Source organism: Chionomys nivalis, chromosome 6 (genome assembly GCF_950005125.1).
Source record: "Chionomys nivalis chromosome 6, mChiNiv1.1, whole genome shotgun sequence".
Lineage (NCBI taxonomy): Eukaryota > Metazoa > Chordata > Mammalia > Rodentia > Cricetidae > Chionomys > Chionomys nivalis.
The window spans coordinates 85,177,816-85,200,819 of record NC_080091.1 but is presented as its reverse complement, the minus strand read 5'-3'; the positions used below and the strand labels follow the sequence as shown (position 1 = coordinate 85,200,819).

Genomic DNA, 23,004 nt, shown 5'->3' with positions numbered 1-23,004 from the left:
TTTGCTTGGATTTCTTTCTGGATTAAAGAAGTCACTGTGAAACAAATACAACTCATCTCAGCATAGTAACCATGTAGGTTTTGCCATTATCTCCTGATTTGTGTACACATAAATTTATATTCTTCATCTGGCATGCACGACATTTTTTGAAAAACCTCCCTTCCCCGTATCAACCCCAAGTCTTGCTTACGTCTGCTATATGCATCTCCTGTCTTCTGCAACAGGTGAATAGCAAGCATTCAGAGATAAACGGGCAGGAATAAAGCTGAAGCGCTTCTTGGGCACAGTACACATGGAAAAAAAATAAGCACCTGATGAAAAAGTATTTTTATATTATAGTAATTACCATCCTAGGAACAGGTGTTTGGAACTCTGCTCAAGGGAGAACTGATGATCAAAGAGGTCAGAGAGGGAACACTGAAGTTTCCATGGTTACCATCCCATGGGAAAACCATAACAAGAAGGGCGGGAAACAACTAGGGTCCCTTGGGTCTAGACATTATACCTTATAACTGGCAGCTGGGACAGGCAGGGTCCTGTGAAGATGGTAACACAAATATTCCCTATTCCATGAACCAGGCACAAAGATGCAATGATAGTGATACAAAATCAATGTGACATTTCCTGGTGGTCCTACATACCAAGCAATGAGTCCTCTTTACTGCTATAAATAAAAAGTATTTATTGCAAAGTACTTTTCATGTTATGAGAAGCTTCCTGCTCTCACTGGGGTGCTACAGACAGGATGAGTGTCCTGTGCCTTATTGATAGGTGGCAAATCTTAGCATTTGAATGGTTTGAGCCTGAGTCAGAGGTGGTAATAAAAAGGCTGGAAGTACAATTCTCTTTAATGGGATTTGGTACCAGAACTTCCCCACCAGGTCACGACATTCTCTCCATCTTTCACGTATTGGATGAGTAGAATTTTAGAAAGAAAGAAGCCCATTCCACTCAATTTATAGACATGAGAAATAGCTAATTAAAAAAAAAATAGCAGCCAAATTCTTACCAAGCAGTGACTTTTTATTTTTTTTTTTTGTATTTGAATTCTCTTACCAACTGGAATATATAATCAGAATGACTGGTGGTTGAATTAATCAAACAGAAGTCTGGTTTACCTTCAGGTGTTAGGACTGAGCTTTGAGGGAAAGATGAAGTCACACAAAAAGAGCTCCCAAAACATGACAAAAGCTTATAGGTAAATATTAGCTCAGACACTAGGGTTTTTAGGAGGACTTCCATAATCCCTTCTCTGCACCCTCAAGGTTAGGCTTGGAACTGGATCATGAAATTGGAAGGCAAGTTGAATTAGATCTGCAGCATGTTATGCAGTTTAAGCTTTACCACATTTCATAAGCCATTGAAAATTCTACTGTCTAGAAACAAGCTTTAAATGGATAGTTCTATAGCACCTACTCTGTAGCTTGTATGCTGCTTGTGGGACTAGTCCAGAAGCCCCATGTATAAGCCAAGCACTCTTGTTATTATTTTACATATAGAACTATTTTTTAGTCCTTACAAATAATGTTTAGTCCCTATAATATAGGGTCCATTCCTATCATCTTTGTGCCATAAATAAAGAAAAGAAACAAATTACTTGCCCAAGGGCAGGCAGTCAGAACCAGGGTTTGTCTCAGCAGCTGGTAACCAAGACAGCGCACGACCATCTGAAAGCCCAGTGTTGCTAACTTGTCTAGAGTGTACCTGAGAAATGTACGGCCATGTAATCCATCTGTTTACTCCCTTCCTCAGGCCGCCTGTGGTGAGGGCCAGGAAGAGAACTCGTGTGGAGCCCTGGGTTATTGGCCTCATCTCTTTTTTATCCCTGATTGTCCTGGCTGTGTGCATTGGGCTCACCGTTCACTATGTCAGATACAGTAAGTATGAGATGCCATGGTATCATGTGACTTACTCACGTTATTTCCTCATGGAATTTCCTGTTTTGGTTTGCCTCGGGGTTGTTTCTTCATTGCTATGATTTATTTGCATAAGAACTCTTTGACTGCTTTGTTTTTCATTTTAATCTCCACAAACCAAGGAGGCTGCAGCCTTCCATCTTTAAGGGAACAGGGCTTCCCACTAAGAATAGAATGCTGCTTTCCTTAATAACTGGGAAGTGATAAAGGGGTCTTAAACAGGGGAAGACCACAGCTTAGCTAGAATACGATGTCTTGAGTTAGCTGAGGTCACAGGACAGTAACCTTGATTTAAAAAAAAATCTAGTTCATCAAAATCTTAATATTCCAATAAATGAATTAGACACTGAACTATGATGTAAAGCTAAACTCTGTTGTGCACTCAGTAAGTTGGAAAGATGTTCACAATGATGTGTTATTAAATAAGTGCCTGTGTTACTTAAAATCTTATTTCCGAATGTAATGATGACAGAGGACAAGATATGCTGAGCTTAATTATGAGGGGGTTCACTTTGTGGTAACCAGGTCTCTCACTGCCAGATGAACTGCTAGTTGCTGTTATGAAGAAGGTACCCAGGGGACTACAGAGCTATTTTTCCAGGATGTAAGAACCCTTCTGAAGTTTCCCTGTACTGTGCCTTGCATTTTAATTAGTTGACTCAACTATGACCTCTTAGATTAATATCTCCCTGAGTGACTAGATTATGTGCTGATATTGAAAGCTTTGAAACTATAGAAGCTAATCACTTGATTCTAATTTAATTGGGAATCTGAGGCAGGTGTTTCGCCTACAAAGAAAAAGTGATCTGTAATCTGTTTATCTTTTTTGTACAAAGTACAATCTCAATTTCCGGACCACGGTGGATACATCTCTTTTGGGTGGTTAAAAATAATGCTTAAAACAGATTTTCATTGAGGTGCTGTTTATACACATTTAGGTCTTTAAAGCTGGGGTATCTTTATTTTGGTAATAGAAATTTCTCTGGAACATTTTTAATACAAAAGAGTTGCTAAAATAACATTGCAACAGATCTGTTATGAACATACTGAGCTTCATTATGTTGTAAGTATTGTTATCTCTATGCATGTGTAAGGTTATGACTTTTTCAGTTTTATATTTCAAAAAGTTTGAATATTCCTGGCATATATTAAGTCCCTTATAAATGTTTATTTAATAGTGAGTGACAAAAACAAATGACGTGGTTTTTGGATTATCTGGTTTCATAAGAAACCCCTTGCAATGTTAGAGACTTAATCACTTTTGTCCTCCATCCCCTTTGCCTCTTCCTAAACCAAGTTGTGTAAGGTGATGGATCTTACTCACATGTGTACACTGAAAACCAGGTCATGTTTTCCTGCGTCATATTGTGTGGATGATCAGCTCAGAAACTGTAACACAGGACTTCCCACACACCACACCTGGATAAATAGTGATTCTTATATGTTACTGTTTTGTATGTGATGTGTGATTTACCATCTGGGGGTGGAAACTAACAACGGAGTAACTAAAACAATAAGCATTCTATAATTCACATGCCAAACTAAATAGATGTGTTACAGAGTAAAGAAATGTGACTAGATTTGGAAAAACAACATTTTGACCCTCACTTTATGAAACCAGGACAGCTTAGCATTGTTTGTACAATTCCTGTCCTGTGGCTTTGGGACTCTATTTACAATTTTCTGTACTGTGGATGTTAGGTGGATTTGTTAGTGAGAAACATCACTGTTAATTGTAGAGTTATAAGAGTATTTGAAAATTATCAACAAACTCATGTTCATTCATACTTTTAACATATGCAGTATTCACTTAAATTAAAAGAGATAGCATATAATGCTAGAAGTTGGAAACATTACTAAAGTTTAAGTTTACAGAGCAAAGAACAGTATTGATTATACAAATTGTTTCTGTGGTTGATCTATATAAGTGCTGATAGCTGACCATGTTTGCCTCTTTGAATGATCTAATCTATAATTTTAAAAAAGATATGCTTAAGCAAAAAAGGGAGCCTCTCATCCTTTTCTTGATAACATTACTATTTAATGTTTAATTGAGTACTGGCTACATCAGCATCAGCTTGAAACATTTAGAAATTCAAAATAATTTGCAATTATTTTATTTTGACAGGGATTCCCTTTTATTTATACATTATAGCTTCAGAAGACACATTGCAAGCTAAAGAATACAGCTATATAGATTGCTATAGTTAACCATGAGACAGATGTTTCAAAAGCAAACCAGAGCTGGAAATGTTTTAATGGGTAAGAGAGTTTGCTGTGAAATCACGAGTGCATGAGTTCCATTTCTTAGCAGGAGTGGTCATGTGTCTGCAACTCTCCTAGGAGCTTGCTGATTGGTCAATCCAACAGAAAGAGAGCTTCAGGTTCAGGGAGAGATCTTATTCTATTCTGCATTTTATTTTACCCTATTAGGTAGTGTGGCATGTTTATGGTGTGTGTGTGTGTCTATGTATGTCTGTGTATGTATGTGTCCGTGTTTCTTTGTCTCTGTGTACACACACACATGCACATACATAGGTGGAGGCCAGGGAATATGGGATGAATGTATCCCTCTAAATACACACACACACACACACACACACACAAACACATATCCCATAAATATACCATACTGCCAAATAAGGTAAAAAAATGCAGAATAGAATAGCAGTAGTTTATAAAGATAATTATGCAACTTTTCAATATTTCAGTAGCTTGAAAACTTTTCTTTCAAGCAAGTATATTTCAGGACTTGCCTGTTATTCCTGGCATTTTGGCCATTCAAGTCAAGTTTTGTGTGGAAGGATAAGTAACAAAAATACTCACTCTCTCTTGTCCCTCACTTAAGTTGAGATTGCTCAGAAATTTCTGAACTTTTATTGTCTCCAGCCTATGCTCTCTTTTCATACATCCTTTGCTGCTTGGGCCTGTTAAAGTGACCATCAATTTCTTTTTCTGTCCTGCCAAATCCTCTAGGTTTGGCCAAGGTATTAAGTTTACCAGGGTTTTTTTTTGAATTAATATTATATTAAAATTTCATAATTTTGGGGACCTGCAAGAAGGTTCATTACACAAAAGTGCTGGCCATGTACAACTGGCCATTAGATCCTGATCCTTGGAAGCCATGTAAAGGCGTACAGAAAGAGTTGACTCCACAAGTTGTCCTCCGAACTTCATACTCATGGCACTTATGCCACACATCCATGTGACATGCACACATAGAATTTTTTGTTTTATTTTTCAAGATAGGGTTTCTTTGTGTATCAGTCCTGGCTGCCCTGGAACTTCCTTTTAGACCAGGCTGGCCTTGAATTCACAGAGATCCACCTGCCTCTGCCTCCCTAGTGCTGGGATTAAAGCTTAAAGTAAAGGTGTGCACCATCACCACCCAGCAAATATCTCTCTCTCTCTCTCTCTCTCTCTCTCTCTCTCTCTCTCTCTCTCTCAATAGTTAATAGTTTTAATGAGTGGGTATTTGTTTTGTTTTGCTTTTTTCATTCTAGGAAGCTACCTGTCAAAGGAGTTTGTGCTTAGTTAGGCCTTGTCTTGAAATTTTGTCATGTATTTTCTGACTTTATCACATTATTTTTGTCAAGTTATTTACATTGCTGAGACTGGAAATCCCAAAATAAAGCTAGCACAGCCTTCTAAAGGAGTTATTGTAAGTTAAATGAGGTGTATGAACAGCCTAAGTGCCTACACCTGAGATGCTAGTGCTTGGGGTTAATTGCCTTTCCTGCTGGGGTTTAAGGGAAGAATGAAAAGAAAGAAAGGAAGAGGAAAGAACCTTGCTGTCTGACAATGGTTTTGTACCCTGTAAAGATTTGTCACTTGTACTGGTCTAATAAAATGCTGATTGGCTAGTAGTCAGGCAGTAATATAGCTGGGATGACCAGAATAGGAGAATTCTGGGAAGAGGAAAGGCTCAGTCTGCAGTCATCACCCGGACTTAGAAAAAGATGAGAATGCCACACTGATGAAAGTTACCAAGCCACATGGCTAACACAACCAAGAATTATGGGTTAATTTAAGATGGAAGAATTTGTTAATAATTCAGCTAATAGGCCAACCAGTTGTAAATGAATGTGGGCCTCTATATGTTTCTTTGGGACTGAATGGCTGTGGGAACGGGTGGTACAGAAACCTCTGTCAACAGAGTCTGAGCCTGAGTGAGGCATAGTCCATTTTCTTACAATAACCATTTTCAATGGTCTTAGGCTAATGTTATGGTTGTAATGCTTGATACAACATCTCTCACAGAAATGTGGTAGGCATTAATATGCATGGAAGGTAGACACAAGTCTTCAACTTATTGATGTGTAGAAGAAATCTGTACTACATTGACTCTGCAGGTTGTATGAATTGGCAGTAGAGATTGGACACCAGTGGCTGGGGAACAGACAAGACATCCCCTAAACCTAGAGGCAGAAAACGAGTTCTCTGACAGAGGAGTTCAGTGAACCTATCTAGTGTCTATGGAAGGTTCCACCAGGTGGGAATTCTAGCTCCCTAAATATCTGCTTTCTGGTGTTGGGTAGTGGTGGCGCACGCCTTTAATCCCAGCACTTGGAAGACAGAGGCAGGCGGATTTCTGTGAGTTTAAGGCCAGCCTGGTCTACAAGAGCTAGTTTCCAGGACAAAGCTACAGAGAAACTCTGTCTCAAAAAAACTTAAAAAAAAAATTCTCCCTACTCTCATTTCCATTTCCAGCAAAAACACATTTTTCTCACGCTAGAGTCCAGAATTGATGAGTAGTTAATGTATGGGGGCAGCGGCTACTTCTTTAATATAAAATAATTCAACCCTTGGAAGCTTCTAAACACAACCTGATGTGCTCATTCAGCTGGCATGACTGCACATCCTTTGGGCTAAACAGGGAATGGATAACGTGAGGAATTAACTCACAGTTCCTATGCGGTATTCGCTGGCCCTCTAGAGCACCAGGTGTTTCTCACAACTTTTACAGTCTATACGATACAGTCTGATAAGTATCTCCCTTTATTCTGAGATCACCCGGGAGCCTGGAACAGGATGATGGAGCTGATGACCGTCAGCATTCCTTCTTGTCTTAGTGTTTCAAGTAAGCACCAAGTGGAGTAATAATCACGCTTTATACATCTGATAAAGATTATGATGGGTTTTGCCTCTTCCCTTGTAGATCAAAGGAGGACCTACAATTACTACAGCACATTGCCGTTCACAAGTGATAAGCTATATGCTGAGTTTGGAAAAGAGGCTTCTAAAAATTTCACAGAAATGAGCCAGAGAATTGAAACTATGGTAAGTGACATCTTCTCCATGCTTATGACACTATGCTTTACTTGTAGACATCAAATGCGTCCATTTGGTGTATATAAGGCATTAGTATTCATCCAGGGGAGGATTCAATAGTTAAGAAAACAGAAAACCGGCAGCAGAGAAGAAAAGAACAAAGGCTTGAGTGATGAATTCCCATCACTATATTACCTAGACAACAATCTGGAAGTTTCTTGGCTAGTTAGATAATTTACGTATGATGTGATAGAAAGAGAATTGAAGAGAAACTCCTACCAGCTGATGTCAGTCAGTGGCATGTCAATGTGTGTCAGATCACCTTTCACTCCAGATAAATATCCTTGTATGTTAATTTAGGTATTAGGTTAATGTAATTTGCATACAGGTCTTTTAGTTTTAATATTCTGAATAGGGACAGAATGGGAATAACTTGCATTGGCCTGTTTTTGTTGGTACCGAGAAATACTTCAATAGTCTATTTTCTAGTGAATGGAGGTTTATTTTGGTTCATGGGTTGAAAAGTGCTGGGTCAACAGTTGCACTGATGATGGCCTACCCTTGTTGGCAGATTCTGCAGGGGGCTTTACCACAACACTAGACAAAAGACAGAGAGCGCATGAGTAGTGAGTCTCTTCTGCTCTCTCTTCTTCAGAGCCACCAGGATTCAGTCATGGGCTCTGCCCTAATAACCTATCTAGTCTGACACACCTCCCAAATGCCCCACCTTTAAACACTGGTTTTTCACTCTCTTACTACATTACAATGGGGATTAAATTGCAGTTGCATGAAGCCCTGAGAGGCGTTCCAACCATGTCTAAACCTTAGAGCAGCTGATACCCTTTCACAGAAGCTGTGCAGTCTCTTAGATCCTGTTTACTTCAGAGTGAGACATCTGCTCCATAGTGTTAGCACACATGTAAAGAAAGAAAGGGAACGGAGCTCAGAAAGTCAACATGCTACTGTATCTCTTGGGTTTGTTTGTTTGTTTGCTTGTTTTTGCCATTTGTCAAAGTAAATTTTCTAAGATCCAAATGGATTTCAATTTAAAGTAATATAGATATTTAGTAGTTTCCAAATCAATGATTTTGAAATTACTTGATAAAAATAAACCCTTAAGTAAAAACTTCCAACTGAATCACCAATACAAGGACATTTCCATACGATGGTCACAGTAACATCAGCGGAGGACAGATTCAGGAATCAAAGAAATAGATGAAGAGAAGAAAAAAGCTAACTCTTTCTGCAATTCCCCCATCTGTGCTCACTCTGTCTGGAGACTACTTATACAGTGAAAACAAGAAGGAACTGAAAGCTTTTCTTGCTCAAATCCTGAATTTTAAATTTTAAATTCATTTGAACTATTTACAGCAAGAAATAGCTTCATAAAAATACTGTCATCTTACTAGAGAAACTTCATAGCTGTGTTTGTTCAGAGCTCCAATCCATGGGGCTTTCTCAGAGTGTTTCCAGGGTCGAACTGGGCACCCAGTATGAGAGCACACTTCGTTACGGTCTTATACAACACTGATACACAGTCATTCCTCAAGCCGCTCTCACTTAGGGAGACTACTCCCTCCCTTCTCCAAAACTTCCAGTCCAGACAATTTCTTTCTCCTTTAACTTGTTTCACTCAGGCATTTTTGTCATAGTGATAGAAATCTGAAAAACTAAAATAAATGTTCCATTGTCCTTGTCTATCTGCTGTAAGAGTTCTTAACTCAGGAAGTGGAGGGCGAACTGTTTCAAGGAAACAGCAGATTAACTGTCTTTAATGTCCTTCTGAGCAGAAGGTATAGGTCTGCACTGGCCTCAATGTGGTTGTCATTCTGAACGCAGAGCTCAGCTCCCAACACTGGGTAAGATGCCAGAGAGGATTCTTCAGGTTCAGTACATTATGAATGGTCTGTGTTTTGTCTGCTTACTTGTTTTGTCTTGTATTTTAATTTGCTCCAGAGCACTGGATTAACTTGAAGAATTTAAAAAAAAATGCTTTTGTTGACGAGTTTCAAATGTCTTTAAACAGGTGAAAAATGCATTTTATAGATCTCCACTGAGGGGACAACTTGTCAAGGCCCACATTATCAAGTTCACGTATGTAGACCTAAGATGTTATTCTGGATTTAACTTAATGTGGAAACAATTTTTTAATGCTAAAAGTTTTAACTTGGTCAGTAATAAATATATTTTAAAATACTAATGATTTGCTGGGCAGTGGTGGCTCATGCCTTTAATCCCAGCGCTCGGGAGGCAGAGGCAGGCGGATCTCTGTGAGTTCGAGGCCAGCCTGGACTACAAGAGCTAGTTCCAGGACAGGAACCAAAAGCTATGGAGAAACGCTGTCTCGAAAAATCCAAAAAAAAAAAAAAAAAAAAATACTAATGATTTGATGTGATTCAATTTAACAAGCATTTATTCACCTTCTCTATGAAATCCATAGACTAAAGTGTACTTTAGTTTGTAATTTGAAAATTAACATGTGCAAGATGCCTGCTGAGGACAGGTATAATTAGTACCAATGATTGTGTGTGTGTATGTTGTGTGTGTGTGTGAACTAATCATCAGAATTGGGAAGTGAGTAACTAGCAATACCCTGGCAAATGAGATCTTTGTCTTCATGTCTTGTATTACCCACCTCCTATCCTAGTTAATTTAGCCTGTTTTCTTCTGTTCTACATTTTTATGCTCCAAACATTTGCCTAAGGGGATTTTGAAACTCTTATCGATTATTGCTAAGTAGCAAGGTCGGAACATAATTTCCTACTGTTGTTCTTTTGTGTTGGAGACAAGGTCTTGTGTTGTAGTACAGGTTTGCTTTGAACTACAATCTTTTTGCCTTAGTCTTCAGATTATAGGTGTGTAATTACCTGGCAAAACACAACATTTGAAATAAAATGCTACTATGGATCTTAAATAATGTATTCTAACGCATATCATTCATATTCTTCAAAAACGGGGTGAGAACTGTTTATAGTATTATTTAAATACCACTCTGAATTAATTCCCAGTCTGTGATTAGCTGATTATCTCTGAGGCATTAATTTGATGACTTTATCCTTAAAAATTGTATACCTGAGATAGTGTGCTTTTGGCTCTCTACGTCATAAATTTCCATTTTCATAAAGGGCACATCATCCACATGGCGTCTTATGCTTATTGGGATCTATTTCTATGTCCAGTTTGAGTGGTTTTCCTGATTTCTGTAACAATTTACCTGTTCCTTCACACCTGGCAAAAGGCTGCATGGTGAATTCCTTAACTCAAGAAGAATTAATCACACCACTAAGAAACCTGAGGTGCCATACAAGCCTCTTTCACCTGGGCCCCTTAGTTCATAAAATAACTAAACACCACCAGCTTAACTCTCTAGTCCTTTCCAGCTTGCCAGCTTCATCTTAGTGATCCTCCTGTTGCTTGTTCTTTCTTCCTTTGGGGCTGTAACATGAAGAAGCACAAGTTTAGGGGAAGCATGAACACTCAGAGAACCGATGAGTTAAGACACTAGTAGAACACAGGAGCAGAGAAGGCGAATCTGATTGATGGAAGTACAGGAAGCTGAGCTCAATGTTTAACTTTTAAGAAAACGAAGTGTTATATATAAAAAAAGCAAACCAAAGAACCATTCATAATAATTCCACTCACAAACTTGCTCCCTCCCTCAATTCTTTCTTTTCTTCCCCCCCTCTCTCCTTCCCTTCCTTATTTATGTTTTTTTTTTTTGAACAATAGTAAAGAATATGATGGAGTGTCAGCTCACATGCTGCTGATTTTTCGAATTCGCTCTACTGAGGATCCTGAAACTGTGCACCAAATAGTTGAACATGTTCTGCATGAAAAGCTGAAATATGCTACAGGACCCCCCAACGTTGATCCTGAATCGGTTGAAATTAAAAGTAGGTTGGTGTGCTGTGCTTATTACTCTTACATAATATAATTTTAAAATAGCTTTAAACATTCAGTTAAAATCTTTTTTCCTTTAATTTCTGAGGTTTTGACACTTGTAAGTTGTTTTGGAACTAAACAGCATTAATGAACCATTTTCATTTATGAAAGTTTTCTAAACATAAACCTCCCATGCAGGCTTTTGTTATCTCCCAAGAAGTGTCCTTATTGTGCCTTGTATGTTGGATTCAGAACCTAATTATCCATGGAAAAAGTGGCATTGGATATTCTTCTGCTGTTGTTGCTGCCATCGTATGTTCTGAGAGTATCATGCAGGGAAAGCTTTAATATACTTTCTCATAGCTACTTAAGATCATTTCCAGTGAACAACTGTAATTCACATATATTCATTTTTGTGTGTTTCACAACTGTAATTAGAGACATTGAAGTAGACATTTTTGTTTGTTTATATTTTCTGAGACTACAAATGACTATGCAATAATATTTTATAGTTCTTGTAAGGGCAGTTGCTCTCTTGGTTCATAACTCTATATCAATGGAGTTAGAAAAGCACATTATTTTTGCAAAACCAAAAATATTAAAAATTATTGTTACTGAGTATACACATTTTTTGTTGTTACTTCTTTAAACAACAGTTATCTGCCTCGAATTTATATTATCAGGTGCTATAGGTAATCTAGAGATATTTAAAGTGTTCAGCAAGATGTATATGTGTTACATGCAAACACTGAATCATTTCCGAATATGGCTGGTGTTTTGACATCTTTAGGAATCCTTACACTAATCTGCTCTAGATGCGGAAGGACAGTGTATTTCATTATTGTTGCAGCACAGTGAGAACTTTACACAAAGCTAAGCTGAGTTTTTCTAGTTCCCTTATTAATATGACACATCCTTTCAAAGCTTTCTGTCTTTGGCTCATTAATAAGAAAAGAAAGACTAGGTAGAAAAGGTCTACAGATTTCCCTATCCTTCATTCAGTATGATTATTTTCAGCTAAAACAATGAGCTAATAGACACAAAAAATTGAGCCACAAAATATGATAGGGTGTCATGTACATTTGTGCTTATTAGAATGCCATTGCTTTCTTCCTGAGTTCTACAAATTTCTTGTTCAGACACAAACATGCCCTTCTTTGCCGCCACTGCTCCCTCCATTCTTGTCACTGAGTTGAACACACTGTCTGCTTGTCTTGCTATCTTGCTATGTTGCCACGTGTTGTGTGTTCACCAGGATTCTGATTTCACAGAGCATCATGACTGATACTTGCAAGTGGCATGGTGAGACATCATAGACACACAAATTCCATATACTTTCTCTGTTCATACTGTGTTTGAATAGCACACTGGGCTTCCCTTTCAAAGCACATGTCACAAGACAAAATAACTAAGGATTTCAGGGGAGTAACAGAATGACATGAAAACAAAGCACAAAGCTATTCTTGGGATGGGAACAGATAAAACCTGCACTTTTAGGAAGGAGTTGGAGTAAAGAATAGATGATATGAACCAGATTATTAAAGTAGCTGAATTGCAACCGAGATTCAATAATCCATCTTCCTTATGTCTCCCATTTCCCCATGATGGCATGGTGAAGAAGGTAAAAAGGAAGACTATATTGGGGCTGAAGAGATGGCTCAGAGGTTAAGAGCATTGACTGCTCTTCCAGAGGACCCAGGTTCAATTCCCAGCACCCACATGGCAGCTCACAGCTGCCTGTAACTCCAGTTTCAGGGGCTCAGACACTATTACAGAGACATATATGGAGGCAAAACACAAATGCAAATGAAATAAAGATAAATAAATTTAAAAAAGAAGAATGTCTGTAATACAAACCTAAGTATCTCAAAAGCATTAAGTACCAGAAGAAAAACTAATAGATTAATATGATTTTTCCTTTAGAACACCTGTCTATGAGTTCAAAGAGAATCGTTTAAGTCAGGAAATGTGAGTGCTTAGGCTATTCTGTACCCTTTACTTGAGCAAGTGTTTGCATATGATTAGGTCCTGACTGCTGAGTGTTGCTGAGGTGAGGATCTAGCTGAACTGAGAGGAAAGTTGTGGGTGGTCTTGTATATCCAAAACCCTAGCAGAAAGGAAATTTAGAGAGGAGGAACACATTATTTTTAATTGTGCTCATGGAGCTGAGGATCGTGCTGCATGTAAGAACTATGCTATTTCATAGTAAAATATTCTGAAATGATGGCTAGTAAAACTATTATTGCACTTAAGGAATCAATATTATAGTTTATTTAATATTTTTCGAAGAGGGGCCATTTACTCCCAGGATCCTATTTTCTGGTTTAAAACTCACATTCTTTGGTTTTAACACAAAACTCATGAATCAGCATTATTGAGAAATGCAACAGTAATCTACATTGTAAACAGATTATCTGTATGTTTCTTTTCTACACCAGAGTTCCAGGTTCATTGTTCATGCCTCTTCTCATTTTTGAGTTAAAAAAAGAGGCAAGTCTGTGATAACGTAACCCAAGAATACTGTCTTAGAAATTTATCAGCTGTCTAGTGCTGAAAATCTCATACAGTAATATTCTGTTATGCTCACCCCTTCCTGTTCTCCATTTGTGTGTATTTCAGAAATCAACAAGACAGAAACCGACAACTTTCTCAACCATTGTAAGTTTAATGTATTCATTAAGACTGCATTCTCTGATTGCAGAAAGATAACATTCCGGGACAGGCTTTGTGCTGATAATGTAGACACAGGATGGATGGTTTGTATATAGTTAATGGCTCTTTATTTTGGCTCTGAGATATGGTAAGGAATAACAAAACCAGGAGAACTTCAGATTGGATGTACAGGTGCCTGTGTCCATGGGAACAGAAGAGAGTTGGACAACTGTTAAAGAAGAAGCAAAAATACTCTCTTTGCATGTGGTTAAATTCGTAGTTTTCAACATATAACATTGAGCCACATGCTGTTATTTTTCATCTAGAGACAAACTTAATGTCAAACTACTCTAAATAAAACTATCCTGATTCTTGGTATTTCTCATTTACAATAGTAATCATGGACTTGTAGAATATTTGATGAAATAAAATATGATGAAATTTTAAAGGTCTTGATTCTAGACCTAGTCCTTCATGCTCTCATATCAGACTAGTCACTGTAGCTCAAAGAATATATTTAAAAGTTACCCAACTGGTAAGAGGACACTCATCATTTTTTTTTTTTTTAAAGGAAGGAGGGATGGTGAGATGGCTTGGCAGATAAAGGTACTTGCTGCTAAGCCTGACAACCTGAATTCAATCCCTAGGACTCACATGGAGGAAGCAGGAGACCAAATGCTTCAGGCTCTCTGGCCAACACACACAATAGTAGATAATGCATGCATACACACTAATTAAATAAATGTAATTAAAAATTAAAATAAAATATTGGAATGTTGATTAGTTTATAAAGTTTGCTAAGCCTAGAACCAAAATATAATCAGATTTTCTAACTGACATATATTCTTGCCATTAATAATGATTAGAGACCTGGGATGTGCTGGTTCTGTGTTAGCCACAAGTAATGCAAAATGGGTAACATATGCCTGCCCAAAGCAGCTTACACTCTGATATTACTAAGTGCTTGATTCATGACCACATAATTCTACAGCAGTTTTCACCCAAGGGCTTTGATATTGCACAAGATATCATGCCCCACTCTGGCCTCTCCATCATATAAGAGAATGTTACCGACATCTAGTCTGTCTCAATCAGGAGCCCTACCAGGGATAGTCACTCATAACTAAAACTTTTATGACTCTAAGCATCTGTGGTACCCAGGCTGAGAAAAAAAAACCTCCATTGTAAGCAATGCAGAGGAATAATAAGAACAAATAAATAATAACAACAACAAAGATAGAATAATAACAACAAAACCACTTGTATACACATATGCAAATGCTATCATTCGTCTTGTCATGAAGGAAGCATGAAAGAAGTTACAATTAATTTAGTTTGGAAGCAGAGAAATTGTCACTTCAAAACAAATAATGTAGGATTTAGATCTCACAAAATGGATAGGAGTTGACTAAATAAAATGTTATTATTTACATATTGTTAAAAACTTGAGAAAATGTTTGATCTCTTGGATCACACAGAAAAAGAATATTGGGATGCTTAAACAACTGCTAATTACTTTTTCCTGTCTACTCTGCAGGTTGTGGGACACGGCGGAATAAATCGACAGCACAGACTAGCCTCAGGATCATTGGCGGGACACAAGCAGAGGAGGGAGAATGGCCATGGCAAAGTAGCCTGCAGCTCGATGGGTTCCATCGCTGTGGAGCAACTTTGATCAACAACACATGGCTCGTGAGTGCCGCTCACTGCTTTCGAACGTAAGTCCTGAGCTTAGAGGATGGAGCAGAAGAGAAGGACATGGGGCTTTACATTATATATTCACGAAATAAGTCATGAATCTTTAGAGAAGTAGGTCTGGCACAAATCAAAAACAACACTGTTTATCACAAAACAGTGGGAATCTCAGAATACTTAGTAGGAAATTTTACAGTCTCTGGAAATGAAAATGGTGCCAGCCGTTGTTGTGGTGTAGTTACTTACTGAGAAATTTATGATAGTTTGTCAAAGAGCATAGGACCTTTAAGCCACATTTGAATTTTGAGCAGGTTATCAAAGATAAGAACTGATGGTCACTAAGTATCTTAATAAGTACCAGAGTTGGGCAGATGGTAGTTTTTATCCCTATGACGAAGTTCCAAGAAGAAAGATAAGGAAGTGTGACACAAGTTTTAAGTAGCAAATTTTATAATTGAAGCTGGGCTGTGGAGGCACATGACTTTAATCCCAGCACTCAGAGAGGCAGAGGCAGGTTGATCTCTGTGAGTTTGAGGCCAGTTTGGTCTAGAGTAAGTTCCAGGACAATCAAAGATACACAGAGAAATCCTGTCTCAAAAACAAACAAACAAACAAAAGCAACAAAAATAACCCAAAACAACAACAACAAAAAAACAAACCCCCAAATTTTTGTAATTAAATAGTTAATTTATTTTAGAAGGAATGTTGACTTTTCAAAATTACATCAAAATATTGACAATACCCACAGTAGTAATGCTTTTTAAAGTTATACGTAATCTCTGAGGATCTCAGAACATATATCCTTGCAGCAAGAGGATGTCGGGCATGTAGAACGCATTTCCTTTCATGTGTTGCTTGTAGCCACTTACAGCAAGGGCATCTGGATCTGCACTGGGTACCATGATGCTTGGTGTGACATCTAACCTAGGAAAAACACTCTTGTGCCTCTTGCACCTGACTTGAACCCAGAGCTCAGTTTTGTGATGGGACAGCGTTTATTCCTTTTAATATAAACTATAACTTAAAAAAATAAAATTTTATACTGATACCTGTAGATCAAAAATTCCTTACAAAGTATTACACTGATATCAAGGTAAGCTAGAATTTATTATTGTTACTATTTTTCGGTAGGTACAAGGATCCGTCGAGTTGGACTGCTTCCTTTGGGGCAACAATACAACCTCCAAAACTGAGGACTGGCCTGCGGAGGATAATCGTCCATGAAAAATACAAATACCCATCTCATGACTATGACATTGCGCTCGCTGAGCTTTCTAGGCCGGTCCCCTGCACAAATGCAGTGCACAAGGTTTGTCTCCCGGATGCAAACTATGAGTTCCAGCCTGGTCAGCAGATGTTTGTGACAGGATTTGGAGCAATACAAGATGATGGTGAGCATCTGGAGGGAAAACAAATCAAGTCATAGTGACCTAATTTGGAGTTGCAAGGCATTTACAAAAATGAGAGTTATGACAAAGGGTGTTCATTGTTCACTGGATTCAGGCAAAAGCAGGCTTTAAGTCACTTAGAAGATGCATGCATTCTTTCTGACCTTCAGCTTCTATTTACTACTGTTACTGTGAAGGTGCTGTAAGTTATGGAATGGAGCAAATGTGCCTTCTGGACACTGAATGAATTCCTTTTTCTTTAATGAGTGTATGTACCTGCAAGGTGTGTGTCTGTGTGGAGGGGGTCGTATGTTTGTACGCTTGGTGTGTTCTCTGATGTGAGTGTGTGTATAGGTCAGAGGATGATATCAGAATGTTTTACCCATCCTTCTTTATCCACCTTATTTATTTAGTGACAACATGTCTTTTTAAAAAATTCTTCTCTTGTACATTACATCCTGACGGGTTTCCCCTCGCTTCACCATCCTGCCCCCACCTACCTTGCCTCTCCCCCAGATTCACTTCTCCATTTTCCTCAAAAAAACAAAACAACAACAACAACAACAAAAACAAAACAAAACAAAACAAAACAAAAACCCAAGATTTCTCAGGGATAGAAACTGAATAGAAACTGAACATGAAATTACAAATTGCATTAGGACTAGGCACAATAGACGCAAGTCCTCATACAAAGGCTGGATGAGGTGACAGTTGGAGGGAAAGGGTTCCGAAGAGCAGCTAAGAGAGCCAGAGACAGCCCCGCTCCCACTGTTGGGAGTCCCGCAAGAACACCACACTATGCAACCATAACATATATGCAGAAGACTCCCTGATTGTCACTTCAGTCTCTGTGAGCGCCTATGAGCCCCGCTCAGTTGATTCTGTGCATTGTGTTCTCATGGTGTCCTCGACTACTCTGGCTCCTACAATCCTTCCTTCCCCTCTTATGCAGGGTCTCTGAGCTCCTCCTAGTGTTTGGCTGTGGGTCTCTGCATCCACTCCCATCAGTTGCTGGATGATGCCTGTTTGATGAAAATTGGGGTAGGTGCCAATCCATGAGTATAGCAGACTATTATTAGGAATTATTTCATTGACTTTTCTTTGTCAGTTGTGTTTGGTTCTATTCTTGATCTCTGAGTTGTCCAGCCTCTTGTTCCTGGCCATTCAGCCAATGGTAGTGTGGGTTTCCTCTTGTGGCATGGGCCTCAAGTTCAAACAGTCATTGGTTGGCCACTTCCCCAGGTTCTGTGCCACTATTACCCCTGCACATCTTGCAGGACACATTGTACTGTGAGGGTTTTTGTTGATGGGTCGATGTCCTAGTCCCACTGCTGGAAGTCTTGCCTGAGTATAGAAGATGGTGAGTTCAGGCTCTGTAACTCTCATTACTCCTGCCTACCTATTGGATGTTCAGCTGCTTATTAGACCAATCAAATGTTTTAGGCAGGAAAAGTAACAAAGCTTTATAGAATTAAACGAATGCAATACATCTTTGCATTATTAAACAAATATACCACAGCATAAACAAAAGCAACTCATCTTAGACTAATACTCCACAACAGCTAGATCTTGAGGTATATTGATCCTTGTTTTCTGAGGAACCAACTACTATTTTGATTTCCGTAGTAGCTATACAAGTTTGCACTACTACCAGCAATGTAGACAATGTTCCACTTGCTCCACATTCTTGCCAGCATGAGCTGTCACTTGTGTTTTTGATAGGATGTCTTACTGAACCTAGAGCTAGCTGTTTCAACTATACTGGCGGATTCTGCCCATCCCTGCCTCCCCAGCACTGGGGTTTCAGGCATGTGATACCACACTAGGATTTTGCTACTGAATTTCCTACTAGACAGTTAGCCCTGTGAGAATATAGGGATTGTTGATATACCTAATTGTGAAGATTAAGAAATTATATAGTTCTTCTCCTCAACCAAAATCTTATGGTGTTTCAACAACTTAAAGCATTTTCTTTGGCGCTGAAAATTTCATCTAAACTAGGCAGAAGGAGTTCCTTAAAGTATTACTGTTCTTAACACAACTCACCCCACTTGCATATTGCCATCTTATTTAATAATTAGAGCAGAGTTTTTTTTTCAGGTTTACAAAATAGTCCTATTTATAAAGATGACTGTCCTTTCTCAGGATTTTCACAGAATCACCTTCGGCAAGTTCAGGTGGATTACATAGATACCCAAACCTGCAATCAACCTCAATCTTACAATGGTGCCATCACGCCTAGGATGTTGTGTGCTGGCTTCTTAAAAGGAGAGAAAGATGCATGCCAGGTATGGACTTGCCTACTAGTGTACTGGACGGTGATTTGTGCACCTTCCATTTTGAAGTAACTATGGATCCACAGGGAGCTGCATAGATTTCACAGAAGGTCATATGTTCCCTCTCAAACAGGTTGTGCTACACGGTATTTTATTTTGTGTGTGTATGGTGTGTGGGAATGCATGTAGCACAATGTACATATGGAGGGCAGAGGACAACTATAAGGGACAGGTTTTTTCCTTCCATATGCATGCTTCAGGACTGCATGCTGATGAATGCTTTTATCCTCTGAGCCTTCGTGCCTCCAGTGTACTCATTACCCAGTTTCCTTCAGTGCTTACAGTCACATGACTATAATAAAACTGTAGATAGATAAAGTTATATAAAATCTGGAGAACAGACAGTGGTACAAAAATATGTGTCTAGGTATATGATATTTTGTTGCCTAAGATAGACTTACGGAATTGTCATTGCAGTCAAGATGGAGTCTATTCCATTACTCTAAAGATCTATATTGGGTAATAAGCTCTTGCCCTTTCCTGCAGTCTCTAATATCACAAAACTGCTATTTTTATCTATCTCTATAATCCTATTATTTTCAGAATGTTAAGAAAGATCACACAACTATTTATTTATAGAAAAGCAATCATAATTACTCCAGCTTGTTTGTGTAAATATGTTTATGTGATATATACCTTACTACAGTTTACTGCTATTGACATTTTATTCATTTCAATGGGGTATAGAATAGAAAACATACTTTTTAAAAATCTCTACCATTCGTTTTTATTAAATATTGATAAGTATAAACATTTAAATTTCTTCTCCTGTTGTCCCTCATTTCTAAGCATAAGTTAGGTATTCAAGTAGAGAAGAAAAATCTGTTTACTCAAAGATTTTCGTGTCTCTTTCCTTCCTAAGATTCCCTTTCTGTTTTAGGAACTTACTGTAACCATATTTTTTATGGAGGTCTATTGATGACAGTATTATTATTATTATTATCTGTCAGACCCTTTATTTTCCCATCATATCTGCAGGATAATTTTGCCAGATATAGAGTTTGAGACTGATAATTCTCTTTGGACCCTTGAATCATGGCCCCCTTGAGAGATGAACAGAATCTACAGCAAGCAGATTTGCTGTACATGACTATGATGTCTCTCTTGTCGTCAATGATTTTCTTTTGTCTTTACAGAAGTTTGATTTTCTGTCTTAGCATGTATTTCCTTGGCTTTATTCATCTTGAAGTTTGCTCAGTTCTTCTCAATCTACAGGTTTATGTCCTTTGCTAGCCTGGGAATTTTCAGCTGTGATTTCTTCTCATTCCTTTTTGAGTAACTTTTCCCTTCCCTTTCATCTGGGATTTTAATGTTACATTGCTGATTATAGTCTCAGAGGTTCATGAGTTGGTCTTCATTGTTGTTTCCACTTTACTTTTCTCTGTTATTTGCTTAGGTGAATTCTTTGATTCTGATTCTAGTCCCTATTTCCTTGCTGTCCTTCTTCCACAAAGCTCTTCCAATGAATTGTGTTTTAAATTTTGGTTATTGGATTACTAAGTTCTACGGTTTGCATTTTATTGTCATTTGTGTCTAGGCATTTTTTGCTGAAATTTTCTTTACTTCTTTACTTATTTATCAATCATTCACCTGAAACACTGAGATATTACCAGAGTTATGAATGACTGTGAACAAGCATTTAGTTGCTTATATCCAGGTCCTCTGCAAGAGCAGAAGTGCTTGCTGAACTATCTGTTAGCCTGGAAAAAAAAAGAGTTTTGTTTTTTTATTTTCTTGAGATCTTTAAACTTAAATTTTTAATTGCACCTGTTCAGAGGTTGGCAACTTGGTGGCTTTTCCAGCTTCAAACAATCAGAGCATGAAATGCAATTTGCTGCTGTACTACTCCTCGGGCCTGGAGTTAGTCTACTTGCTTTCTTCACCTTACATTTCACAGTTTTGTTTTATTTCTAGAATCTGTAGTTGATTGTTTGCTTTAGGCAAATTTAAGATAGGATACCTGAATGCTACCCTAGTTTGAATTACAGACATCTCTGAGTTTACACCTTGCTGGTAGACCACAAGCCTTGTGGTAAAATACAAAATAATGTAAATACCTGTTCAAACAAACCATCTTAAAAAATTAGCTGTCATTGCTTTAATGACTTCCCCAAAGACACATCTTCCAAATTAAACTCTTGCCGAAATTTAATCTCAAATGTCCACAGACTTCAAAGTCATTTCCATTCAAACTGTTAGTTTAGGCTGTTAGTCTCCTAGTTAGATTTAATTTCCATCTCAGACTCAGTAAGACTGTGAAAGCTATTTTTAAAAACTTATTTTTATTATTTTTATTCTGTGTATATGTGTGTCTGTCTGTCTGTGCAGGTGAGTGTAGCTGCCTGTGGAGGCCAGAAGGGTTGGATCTCCCTGGAGCTGGAGTTATGGGCATTTGTGATCAGGTTGTTGCGAGTAACAGAAACCAAACTTGAGTCCTCTGAAGAGCAATACACTCTTTTAGTAGCTGAACCATTTCTCCAGCCTCAAATGTTAAGGTCTCTGTGGATTTCCAAAGCTCATGTCTGTGCTTCTTATCAGCAATAGACTATCCAGGACTTTCTGGTGAGTTAGGCCATATTAACAAGAAGGTGGCCTGAAGAAGGAGTGATCTGGTCAGATGCATCAGCTAAGTCCACAGAACTAGCTCTTCCACTAAACAAACTTTCTGTTTGTGTTTGGAAACTTGGGGCCAAATCAGCTCTCCTGGCAGCAGAATGCCTTTCTGTGGGTAGCTGCGCGGCTCTGTATTTCAACACTCTGAGGTGTAGTTTTGTTTTTCCTTTTTGGGAACCCACCAGCCAGCTCCCAAGTAAATACACAGAGACTTATTCTCACTTATGAATACCCAGCCTTAGCCTGACTTATTTCTAGAGAGCTTTTCTAGCTTAAATAATCCTGTTTCTCTTTAACTATGTTTATTCTCTCTATATCTTTCCTTCTTACTCCACTTACTCCATGGCTGGCTGTGTGGCTTTGTGGCTGGCAATCCCCTCCTTATCCTTTTCTCAGTCCTCTTTTCCTTTTTTCCTCTTTTCCTTTTTTTTTTTTTTTTTTGGATTTCTTCTTTTTATTCTCTCTGCCTGGCACCCCTCCTATTCTTCTGCCTAGCTATTGGCCATTCAGTCAATAGCTGTTTTAGGTGTTTTAACCAGTCAGGTGTTTTAGACACGCAAATTAACAGCTTTACAGAGTTAAACAAACACAACTTTAAAAAAAATGCAACACATCTTTTCATCATTAAGGAAATATTGCATAACATAAACAGATGTAACATATCTTAAACTAATATTCCACAACACTGAGGACTTGAAAACCACCATGTTTGTTATAGTTTATCTTGGGTCAATAACAAATTCTGCCTTTGTGATCTGAAATAAGCAGTTTATCCTTTTTCCTTAGGGTGACTCTGGAGGACCACTGGTTGCTCCAGATGCTAGAGATATCTGGTACCTTGCTGGAATAGTGAGCTGGGGAGATGAATGTGGCCAACCCAATAAGCCTGGTGTTTATACTAGAGTGACTGCTTTCCGGGACTGGATTGCTTCCAACACTGGTATCTAAAGCAGAAGACCCAGTGGGATGAGATGGATGTTCTTAGATAGAAGTTCTGTAGGCCGTTCTTAGAGTCACACAAATGCAGAAGCAGCTTACAACCAGGAGGTCCTGAACCATCATCACACTGAACAATCTGAAGCGTCTATTTCCCCTCCAGCTTTATGGTCAGGAGGACGTGAACTGTCACACTGAAAATCTGAAGTGTGTGTTTCCTTCCCACCTCTGTCCTCACACAAGCATCTTGCTGCTGCCAGATGGACTCTGCCAACCTGCACTCATTTATTTTCTACAAGTTTTCTGTTGCCAAAA

General features: G+C 38.4%; 1 protein-coding gene across 1 annotated transcript in view; it reads left to right on the top strand.

The window, feature by feature from the left end:
- Positions 1 to 22,701, top strand: part of LOC130876365 (transmembrane protease serine 11E) — an 82,675-nt gene extending 59,974 nt beyond the window's left edge. The window contains exons 3-11 of the mRNA XM_057772881.1: positions 1,753 to 1,877; positions 7,075 to 7,196; positions 9,214 to 9,281; positions 10,917 to 11,080; positions 13,689 to 13,727; positions 15,259 to 15,439; positions 16,548 to 16,807; positions 18,950 to 19,092; positions 22,540 to 22,701. Of these exons, the coding sequence (XP_057628864.1) occupies positions 1,753 to 1,877; positions 7,075 to 7,196; positions 9,214 to 9,281; positions 10,917 to 11,080; positions 13,689 to 13,727; positions 15,259 to 15,439; positions 16,548 to 16,807; positions 18,950 to 19,092; positions 22,540 to 22,701 (1,264 nt within the window). The remainder of the gene's footprint in view (positions 1 to 1,752; positions 1,878 to 7,074; positions 7,197 to 9,213; positions 9,282 to 10,916; positions 11,081 to 13,688; positions 13,728 to 15,258; positions 15,440 to 16,547; positions 16,808 to 18,949; positions 19,093 to 22,539) is intronic.
- The last annotated feature ends 303 nt before the right edge of the window (positions 22,702 to 23,004 follow it).